The sequence below is a fragment of the Hemibagrus wyckioides genome, linkage group LG02 (assembly GCF_019097595.1).
Source record: "Hemibagrus wyckioides isolate EC202008001 linkage group LG02, SWU_Hwy_1.0, whole genome shotgun sequence".
Classification (NCBI taxonomy): Eukaryota; Metazoa; Chordata; class Actinopteri; order Siluriformes; family Bagridae; genus Hemibagrus; species Hemibagrus wyckioides.
In genome coordinates, this window is record NC_080711.1 from 22,313,222 (window position 1) to 22,324,270 (window position 11,049).

Consider the following 11,049-nt stretch of genomic DNA (forward strand, 5'->3'; position numbering starts at 1 on the left):
AAAGACGTATCTGCATTTAGTTAAACATTCCCTGGAGCTGAGCTGCTCTTATTGTCTTCCACTCTTCATACATAAAAACCTCTCTCTCTCTCTCTCTCTCTCTCTCTCTCTCTCTCTCTCTCACTCTCTCTCCCTTTCTGTCTGTCTCTCTCATTCTCTCTCTCCCTTTCTGTCTGTCTCTCTCCTTCTCTCTGTCTCTGTTTCTATCATTCTCTCTCATTCTCTATCCCCCTTTCTCTCTCTCTCTCTCTCTCTCTCTTTCTGTCTGTCTCTCTCATTCTCTCTCTGTCTCTTTTTCTCTCGTTCTCTCTCATTTTCTATCTCTCTTTCTCCCTTTCTCCCCCCCTCTCTCATTCTGTGACTCCCCTTTTCTCTCTTTCTCTGTGTCTCTCCCTCTCTTATTCTCTCTCTCCAGCTCTCTCTTTCTCTCTTTGTCTCTCTCCCTCTCTCATTCTCTTTCTCTCTCTCTCTCTCGCGCTCTCTCTCTTTCTCTGATGGATCGAGCCCATCAGCGTGTCTTCCACAGCCTCCCTCATCTCTGATTAATAACTTCGAGTGTGAGCATAGAGGCAGCTGCGCTACACACACACACACACACACACACACACACACACACACACGGAGGGAGAAGATGCACTTTGCTCTTGATAAATCATGGTGAAAAAGTAAGTGCAACACTGCGACGTGTCATTTCTTTCGCTCTCCGTCTGCCTTCGTTCACTGAAGCCGAGTGTCACATTAAACTTTACGTCACGGAGCTGACGCTGCGCTTTCCCACCGACACACACACACACACACACACACACACACACACGCAATTATACCCTGCTTTTAGACAAAGGTCAAACTGGAGAGCGCTGTCATTCACACACACACACAATACGCCGAGTCAGCACCCGAAACACCAGGCATACCGACAGATTCAGAGAGGAAAAGAAAAATCTCCGCCAGCGTCTCATCTGCAGTCTAGACACGCCGTTAGCTGAATCTCAGAGACGGCACGTCAGCGCGGCTCCACGGCTAGTTTAATAAGCCAGCTCCGAAATAAGCCATCAAACTTCATAAAACCATCAAACGCTTCATCATGGAGTACGAAAGGAAATCGTCAAAACGCCAAGACGTGTCTCATAAAAACAAGCCTGATTTCCTCTAATTATGTTTTCAACCAGCGGTCAGTACTAATAGGTTTAAAAAAAAATCAGTAGAAACTTTTCAGGCTTTAATAAGAAGAAGAAGAATACAAGTGGAACCTCGGCATACGAATGCCCTTCCTTACGAATTTTCGCCTTAGGAATTGAAATTTTGCAAGCAGTTTGCATCGACATATGAAGCATTTTCAGCGTCCGACTGAACCGAACCGAACGCCAGCTAAGTTACAAGTACGTCCGGGAGACGTTCAAAACTTGTTAGCGTCAGTGGAAAGCCAACCTGCTTGGTGGCATGACTTCCTGTGAGGAGCCTTGACATGGAATGCTTGGCTTGGGTCAGTTCTTTATAAGCAGCTGTACAGTTTACATACGCTTCGTATTGGGAATATTGGGAATATTTTTGGGCGGCTGGAACAGATTATCTGCATTTACATTATTTCTTATAGGGAAATTTGTTTCACAATACACATTAACCACCTTAAGAACTTGCCTCCAGAACCAGTTACATTCATATGCTGAGGTAACACCGTAATAATAATAATTCCTCATCAATACACAGATGATTTTCAGCCCTAACATTAAAACCACCTTCTTAGTGCCATAGACTCCACGAGTTCCATCAGCAGTTTATTCTACACTAGTTCTTCTGTGGGATCGGACCGGACGGACTTCTCTCCATCGAGTCTTAGGAGCCCACAACCCTGTTATTTTCCTCCCTAGGGGCATTTGTTTTAGGTACTAACCCCTGCATACAGGAAACCCCTAACCAGACCTGCATCACAATTTGTCAAACTCGCCTCAGATCCCTACCCATTTTTCCTGCTTCTGACACACCAGCTAATCCACGTTATTCGCTTCACCTGTCAGCGTTTTAATGTTGATCGCTGTATAAAATTCCGGGAGGTTGAACCCTGTCAAGCTGTGCGGAGATAAAACAGTTTTTGGATGTTCTCCAAGATGGCTGCCTCCATAACTCTACATACTGAATAGCTTTGGGTTTACTCGTTAATATGGTAAAGCTTATGGTGTGAGCAGATTTTTAAGACCTTTGGAAGGAGTCACGTCAGGAAGAATTAAGGTTTATGATAAAACGATCGATCTGCGCGCCATTTTCTCTGTGCGGCTTTCTGACGATGAAAAGTGTCGTCTGCATATCCTGGCTGTGTTTAATATTGCTCTCTGTAACAGATTTAGGAAAACCACGGGGGAGATAATAAGATGTTCTGTAGATATCATTGAGCTTCATTATTCCTCTGATGAGGAATACAGCTCCATCTAGTGGCTCTAGCTGATAAGACAGTGTGTGTGGTTTTAGGTTCACACGAAGGCTTACGTTACAGATGTAACGAGAACTTTCGGATAAAAATCGATAATTGTCTGGGAAACCTTTCGATTACTTAAGCATCGATCTCAAGCCTGGTGATAACAGGATCTTTTTTAAAGAGCAAATGTGATTATAAACAGATAAACTGTACGAGGAACAAACCAGTTCAGGATATATTGTATAATATAATTCTGCACTTTTTTACTTGTTCGTATGAAAGAGAGGAGCACAGAACTGTCACAACAAGATCCACTCAACACTGACGTCTAAGCAGTGGAAGGTTAAGGGTCTTGGTGGCTGCCCTGGGATTTGAACTCATAACCTTCCATATTATTCCAGTCCACAGGCACGGTAGTGGCAGCGCTGGAGAAGAGCGAGCGGCGTGTTAAATATTGATCTAATTGGTCCCGTAGGGCCACTCGCTTATCGAGAGCCTGTGAACTGAAATGTCGCCGACTCCCGGGTGTCATGACGACACTTAACGATCAAACACAATTATGCTGTTTCTAATCGGGTTTAATTGGGAGATGAAAAGCCGCCCTTCCTGCCCTGCTGCCGGCTGTCTGCTGGCCTGACTGACGTGAGGTAGAGAGCGGGATCTTCCGGCTGTCTGATTTAAGAGGAACATTTTTGCTGAAGTGTATCAAAAAAATATCTAATAACAATGATTGAGATGAAAGATCAATATATATCCCTCCAATCCCGATATCTGTGTACGGCTGCCACCTTTAGGCACTCTTTAGAATATTCCAGAAAACACCTCACTGCGATCCTTTTGCTCATAACGTTTGGGTGAAAGTGTCTAAAGAGCGAGGTGTTCAGTGGAACAATACAATAACTGCGGTGCTTATTTCCTGCCCAGTGCAAAAGTTAATTTGGTATTATGGTAAGAGATGTGTGTGTGTGTGTGTGTGTGTGTTGATGCGTGCCATACCCTTTGGCAATCATTACAGCCCATAACGCAACACAATTAACACGTCGCCGGAGATAAATATGCGTCTCGGGCGTTCGATCATCTGCTACCTATTTCTACACCACGCTCTTCTGACTAGCGCTGATTAGCATAATAATCCAAAAAGACAGTCACAATAAATGAATACCTGTGACTGTACAGGAAGCCAATCAGTCACTCTGGAGGGGGTAAATTTTGGAGAAAGAGCTCGCTGCACCTGTTAGGCGTGTCCTTGTTTTCGTACAGATTCTCAGAGGAACTATAGCACTATATTACTACACCAACCCTAAAACACTGCACATCCCATGAGGCTCTGTGGCTTACCACAGACATCTGGGAGAGTATGAGGAGAGCTGGAAAGAAAAAAGAAGAAGAAGAGAGCTTAGCATAGAAACACACACACACACATCTCCGGCGCTTGAGAATGGTCAAGGTCAGGAGCTGCAGTAGTCCATTATTACTCTCTTTTCTTCGTGCTACGCCTATTTATTTAATGCCTCACTTTTTTCCCAGTGTTTAATGATGCTATATATAATACGCCGAAAAACCCTCGCATCACACATCAACAGCTTGCATCTCGCAGAAACAGCCATAACGAGCTCCTAATGAGTTCATAACGAGTGTGGGTGCCGAGGACGCAGTTTGGCTGGAGATCAGTAGCTGATGGAGTTTCTCATGAAGCTCCAGAGGACCTCGTGTTCCTGAGAACTTTCTTCATGTGGTCTGATTGAGGCTCTGGGTCCAAACTCCACTGTCCGTAATCCTCTGAGCTGTGTGTGTGGATATTCTGGCTCTCTTTCCATGCATCTCTCTTTGACTTGCCCTTGAATTTCCATCACCCACCCATCACACAAACTTCTCCAAGTCTCCTCATGTCATTTCACACACACTATTTCTTTTTTTTCCCTCTCTGGCAGTGCTGCATGAGGTTGGAGTGGTGATTACTACGCTCTACGCTCTTCTCTCTCGTGGCGGACTCGGGACGGCAGCCACACAGCTTCTCTTTTTCATTTACTAATTAACCATGCAAATGAAATCTTAAAGGCTACTCAAACGCGCTTCTCCAGGGAGCCAGCGTTGGCATTAGCTCCTGATTATTCTTGATCCGTTCATGAGGGGGAAAAAAAAAGGAGAAGGGAAAGACGCCAAAGAAATACAGACATAAGCAGCCAGATGACAAGCAAATGGAGAAGAAAACAGAAGAGGACCAGAACCTATTATCATTCATCACACAAGAATAGCAACAATCACCAGATCACCAGTCATTACACCATCAAATCAACCAGCGCTCAGTTTCCCTCGCAGCTAATCCTGATTATCCTGATTACGCCATTACGTCACACGCTGGCGTAGCAACCCATCGTTGCTCGTTACACCATAGCAACCAATTATCAGTCATAATACTAACCAGTCAACCTTCACCACACAGGAATCCAAAAATACGAACCATTAACAAATATCCCACCAACCGACACTCGTGCTTTACCCCAGAGCTCCAATTTCTACTGATTACAGCCAATCAGCAGCCACTCCACCACCTAATGCTTCCTCCTGACCTGAACCCACCCGTTAATTACATCAACTAATCACTGCTCATTACACCAACCAAGCATCACTCATCCCCCTCACCAGAAGTACCAGCCATTCCACCTAACATATTGACCATTTCTCAATCAAAATATTGACCAATCACAAATCAGACCCTAACCCAACACTGAGAATTACCCTCCACCCCAACACATATCTATGTATATCATCGATAACTGTCCACTCCATATTAACATACTACCAAATTAGCACTCTCCACATAAACATATCAATGCTAATGTTACCAATTAACACCCAATACTGCAATTAACAAAAATATGAACCACCAATCCCCACTGACCAATTACAATTCTCTACAACCAATTACCATTTATTACACCAGCATACACCCAATTACCGCTCTGTACATCAATACAGGAACCAATTACCTCTCTGTGCATAGTAGATTAACACAAAACATATGAAGAAGCCACTGTACAATCAATACAACAAAATACTGGCTAGTCAGAGAACTAATTATGAACCAAACACTGGCCATTATATTTCCTCACCAATCATGCACAATAATATTACTAATCACCAATCACTTAATTAACACCTAAACATCGTGGTTGCTGCTTTTACGTTACGTTCTTGGGTCAATGGGAATATTTATTGATCACATGAAACGTTCGGAAGCAGTTCAAATCAAGGTCAAGGCGACTCACCTGGATGAGGTCGTGGGTGTCGTCAGTGCAGTAGACTCGGATGGTGTATTCCAGCGTGGAGCAATAAGCCGGGGCAAACAGCAGCAGTTTGAGGCGTTTGGCTGCGGCCATGCTGAGGGACTCGCCGACCAGAGCGAAGCGTCCGAGCTGCTCGGTGAACACGCGGCACGTCTCGGCCTCCAGCTGGCAGTAAAACGGCTCAGACACCAGCTCCTCACCGAGCAGCAGCACGTCCTAATGTACACAAGGGAAGGGGTGAGGGCACAGTTCACACAGGGCAGGGCAGAGCGGGGCAGGTGTTGTGGTGGGCTTGTAGAGAATTGTCTCTGATTCATTGTGCTTTTTCTCGAGAGTAATTAATATCTTATTTTGATCATGTTGAATTAATTAACGTGAATCACTGGACTAATTTGTAATTACCTCTGCTCACATTCGTCTTGTTAGTGGCCTGTTTGACATGCATTATGTTTGATATTTTCGACACACAAACACACACACACACACACATCCTTGTCTCCGAAGCAGAGGCGTTCACAGAAGAAAAATGAAAGACCTTGGAATTCATCAGATCAAATAAATCCTATTTGTTTTCCTGTGGCAATTTCCTCCTTATTTGTTTGATATTACAGCCATTTAAAAAAAATGCCAGGATGCACGCTGCAGCGTTGTGAACATTTCTCTCCAGACAGCTCCGGTGACGCAATCACGGCCGGGGCAGGGGGAGCTGACCTCGCTCATTAACGTCGCCGTGGCAACACCGTGGCCAATCCCTCACCGTTTTAAGCCCGGTCCCGTTCGTTAATCAATTAGCTGCTCGGACAATTAGACGCGCTCTTCTTTAACAGCTGTGAAAATGCATTAATTAAGGCTAAGATACGAGCTCCTGAAACGTGCCTTAGAGCTGCAAATATTTCACAAACACTAACAAAAAGCCTTGAAGATGTTCATATATGAGAGTCTGAGGTTTAAATGAGGAGAAATCTCCGTCTCCTGATGAAACGTGTTGTTCTTTTGTAACCTGTCCTCCAACACAATCATCTTATGGCTTCCCAGAATGGCTTTAATTAGACCAAAAGGCAAAAGTGAGCCTCAGTGACGAGCACTCCCGCTTTCTCAATCTAATCAACCTCACACACCTTAGGACCTCCGGCCAGGAAATGACATCCTGCTGAACGATGAAATGAGCTGTTGTGTTCATCAATAAAATTACTATCGACATGAGCCGTTTTCACATCCACCCGCTATGAAGACGTATTTTTTCCCATCTGAACGTTTTTTTTTTCCCCCACTTTCTCTTCCTCTTTTTCTTGAACGTCCCCATTCGTGGTTCGATATCGACAAGGGACTATATTTCAGCCTTTCTTTCCTGTCGCTTCAGACGCTCTCTGGAGAAATTAATTGCTCTAAGTCGGCCTGCGAGCGCTCGGCGGAGGACGAAGTTCCCCGTTTTCCAGCCTGAGTCTGGGGTACCTGGGCTATATTTGTGCCAAAAGATGATTAAAAGTCCTCGTCTAACCTCAGCCAGAGACAGGCCAATTCATTCTGCAGACGCCCCGCCGCTGCCACACCGGGCGGCCTGAATAATTTATGCAGAATATCGAACATGAAAGAGGACCTTCACTCCTACTGCCACCCCCCTGTTCTGCTTCTTCATCCTTTCTCTCGCCCTCCTTCTTCAATCTCTTTCCTGGGGAATGCTCTTTGGAGGATTACGTGACGTGTTTGAGGAGACGATGATGGAGATACAGCTCAAATCCTTTCCGATTCGGTTCAGTAATGAAAAGAGAACGAAGGAGGGACGAGGATAGATGGATGGATGGATGGATGGAGAATGGATCCATGCTGCTCTACCCAGTGTGGATTGTTATGTGGTTATCAACTATTTAAAAACAAAAAAACAAATGCTTGGCACTCGGTTGGTACCTTCAAGGTTATGTCCTTTCTACAATTAGTCACTGGAACGCGACACTTTCACAGATCCTGTATTTTCCACCTCGGTGTGTGGTTTGTTTAGGCAGGTGAGAACTCATCTGAAAAAAAAAAAAAACTGATTCGAGAGAATCTGAGATTTGATTCTGAATCGACTCGCCTGTAGTAAACGAACCAAACATGCCGTATGTTTTAATTTGCAGCGTTTCTTTTATAGAAGTTAGCTGCTAGGCTGAGCCGCGAGGTGGAACCAGTGTGAAAGGACAAAGCTGTAGCATTGAGGAAGTGCCACGAGTTCTGGAGATTTGAACCAACAACCTGAAAGAATCAATTTCACTCCGATTCAGGCAAAACGACACTGACTCAAGACATGATTGCAGATTTTGGACCTCCATTCTTTTGATTTCATTGATAAAGTTTTTGCTTTATAACATTATGCATGAAGACACACAGTGTATTGCTTCATCATGGACTCACCTCCCAGGTTCCCTCGTAGGTTTGTTTCTTCAGCCTGATGGCCCAGTGATCGGTGCAGGAATCAGAGCAGTGCTCCATGCTGATGATGACGGGCCGGGTCAGCATCACGCCCGGCGGGCCACAGCTCACCACCGGACTCAGCAGGGTCTGGCACCCGGCCAGGGGAAGTCTGCGGAGGTAGAACAGTGGGCAGAGGGTCACAGGGTCAGTCTACACTCCAGAGTCATGTTCGACATGCTGTGTCAAAGGTCAGAGGCAGACCTTGAGCCAAAGCGGCACAGGGCCAGATTACCAGCTAAACATTTTACACTGAATAAATCTGAACGTTTATATTACATTTAAGATTTTCTATTTTGCTCTACTTCAGAGCTGCACGAAAATTGATACTGTTATTACACTGGGCCGTTTTAAATATTTAATCATATCTAGTGGTGTGTGATTGTAAATTTATTGCATCATCTTCCTTTTGTTTGTTCTCTATTCCTATTTTTGATTTATGCCCCCGTTTTGTTGTTTTTTTTGTAATTCAGCACTCTGATAAACTGGGCCTTGTCTGATGGCTTGCATTGTTCTGTGAGGTTTGAAAGTATTTCCAGTTTCACTGTAGAGGAGTGTATTTCTCTTTCTAAGATACAGTGTGGCTCTCTTATATGTCATCAATGATCCGTTAAATTAAAAACATGTTCACAGCAAACGACTTTTACATTTTAAATAGAAAAATACACCGTGCATTAATTACATGCAGAGATGCCACGCCTCCTTCACTGAGAGTAACATGCAAAAAGGCCACACCTCCTTTACTTAAAGCGATGTACAGAGAGGCCACGCCTCCTTCACTGAGACTAACGTGCAGACAGGCCATGCCTCCTTCACTGAGACTAACATACGGAGAGGCCACACCTCCTTCACTGAGACTAGCATGCAGAGAAGCCACACCTCCTTTACTTAAAGTGACATACAGAGAGGCCATGCCTCCTTCACGGAGACTAACATGCAGATAGGCCATGCCTCCTTCACTGAGGCTAACATTCAGAGGCCATGCCTCCTTCACTGTGACTAACATGCAGAGAGGCCACGTCTCCTCCACTGAGACTGACATGCAGAGAGACCACACCTCCTTCACTGTGAGTAACATGCAGAGAGGCCACGCCTCCTTGACAGAGTAACATATGGAGAGGCCACACCTCTTTCACTGAGACTAACATGCAGAGAGGCCAACCCTCCTTCACTGAGACTAACATGCAAAGAAGCCATGCCTCCTTCACTGAGACTAACATGCAGAGAGGCCACACCTCCTTCACTGAGGCTAACATGCAGAAGGGCCACGCAGAGAGGCCATGCCTCTTTCACTGAGACTAACATGCAGAGAGGCCATGTTTCCTTCACAGAGCAACATGCAGAAAGGCCATACCTCCTTTACTGGGACTAAAATGCAGAGAGGCCATGCCTCCTTCACTGAGACTAACATGCAGAGAGGCCACACCTCCTTCACTGAGACTAACATGCAGAGAGGCCACACCTCCTTCACTGAGGCTAACATGCAGAGAGGCCACACCTCCTTCACTGAGACTAACATGCAGAGAGGCCACACCTCCTTCACTGAGGCTAACATGCAAAGAAGCCATGCCTCCTTCACTGAGACTAACATGCAGAGAGGCCACACCTCCTTCACTGAGGCTAACATGCAAAGAAGCCATGCCTCCTTCACTGAGACTAACATGCAGAGAGGCCACACCTCCTTCACTGAGGCTAACATGCAAAGAAGCCATGCCTCCTTCACTGAGACTAACATGCAGAGAGGCCACACCTCCTTCACTGAGGCTAACATGCAGAGAGGCCACGCAGAGAGGCCACGCCTCTTTCACTGAGACTAACGTGCAGAGAGGCCATGTTTCCTTCACAGAGCAACATGCAGAAAGGCCACACCTCCTTTACTGGGACTAACATGCAGAGAGGCCACGCCTCCCTCATTTCGAATGATAAATATTAGCACCTCTAAATCATTTCAGTGTATAAAAGGTTTAGAAAAACGTACAAAAAATGTGAAAGCTTCCTGAATCACTTCCTTCTGTGATGTTTCTCTGGTTCATTCGAGTCGATCTGACCATACAGAGCCCACAGCCGGAGTTAGTCACGCATCTGACCATGCACACGCACACACACACACACACACACACACACACACACACGCACACACACACACACAGAATCTAGTGCAAGGAAACTGACTTCAATCACTCTCTGCGCTGCCTACGGGCTCTCTCTCTCTCTCTCTCCCTCCCTTTCTCTCTCTCTCTCTCGCCTTATGCTTCCTCTCTGGTTTCTGTTCTCTGTGAAACTTTTCTGGCAGCGAGTGTGTGGAGGGACCTACCTCACATCGTCCTTCCTCTGCACGGTAAGGTAAATCTCATAGATCTTGCCTCGGGGGATGGCCTCGGGAGGAATGAGCAGGCTGATCCCTAATGCAAATAAGTGCAAAGACAGAAAGAAGCAGGAGCACTTGGTTTTATTCACAGGCAGAGGCACATTCAGGAAGTTTGACCTTCATACACACTGCGTTAATGTATAGACACCCAAAGAAAGACAGGCAAGGTCAAAGAGCCCTTTTTCCCACTACACTGACACACACACACACACACACACACACACACTTGTGCTTTCAAAACTAGCTCTTTTTTTCTACCATCACTAAAAAAGATTGCAGATTTGGTATCTGTAAAAAAACCACACAATAATGTCTATGAGAACAACAAAGGTGTTAATGCATAACAGACACAAAAGCACAGCAAAGCCACCAGGGTTAAATAATCTGACATAACCATGCTCTCGGCAATAGCAAGTCTATGGAGGAGCTTCACACAGATTCATGGTCACGAAGGCAAAAAGAAAATCAAACAACAAACCAGCTACACAGATCACGATGTTTTTTTGGATGAATGCCTGTACTACTGCAAGGTGAGTATT

The 11,049-nt window shown here is 45.3% G+C and overlaps 1 protein-coding gene across 4 annotated transcripts in view; it reads right to left on the reverse strand.

Annotated features, from left to right (window-relative positions):
• The window catches only part of unc5a (unc-5 netrin receptor A), a 205,000-nt gene that overhangs the window by 18,022 nt on the left and 175,929 nt on the right, over positions 1 to 11,049 (reverse strand). For all 4 annotated transcript variants that reach the window (XM_058415340.1, XM_058415311.1, XM_058415332.1 and 1 more), the window contains 3 exons: positions 10,457 to 10,544; positions 8,086 to 8,254; positions 5,680 to 5,913 (listed from right to left, as the gene is read on the reverse strand). In XM_058415340.1, the coding sequence (XP_058271323.1) occupies positions 5,680 to 5,913; positions 8,086 to 8,254; positions 10,457 to 10,544 (491 nt within the window). The remainder of the gene's footprint in view (positions 1 to 5,679; positions 5,914 to 8,085; positions 8,255 to 10,456; positions 10,545 to 11,049) is intronic.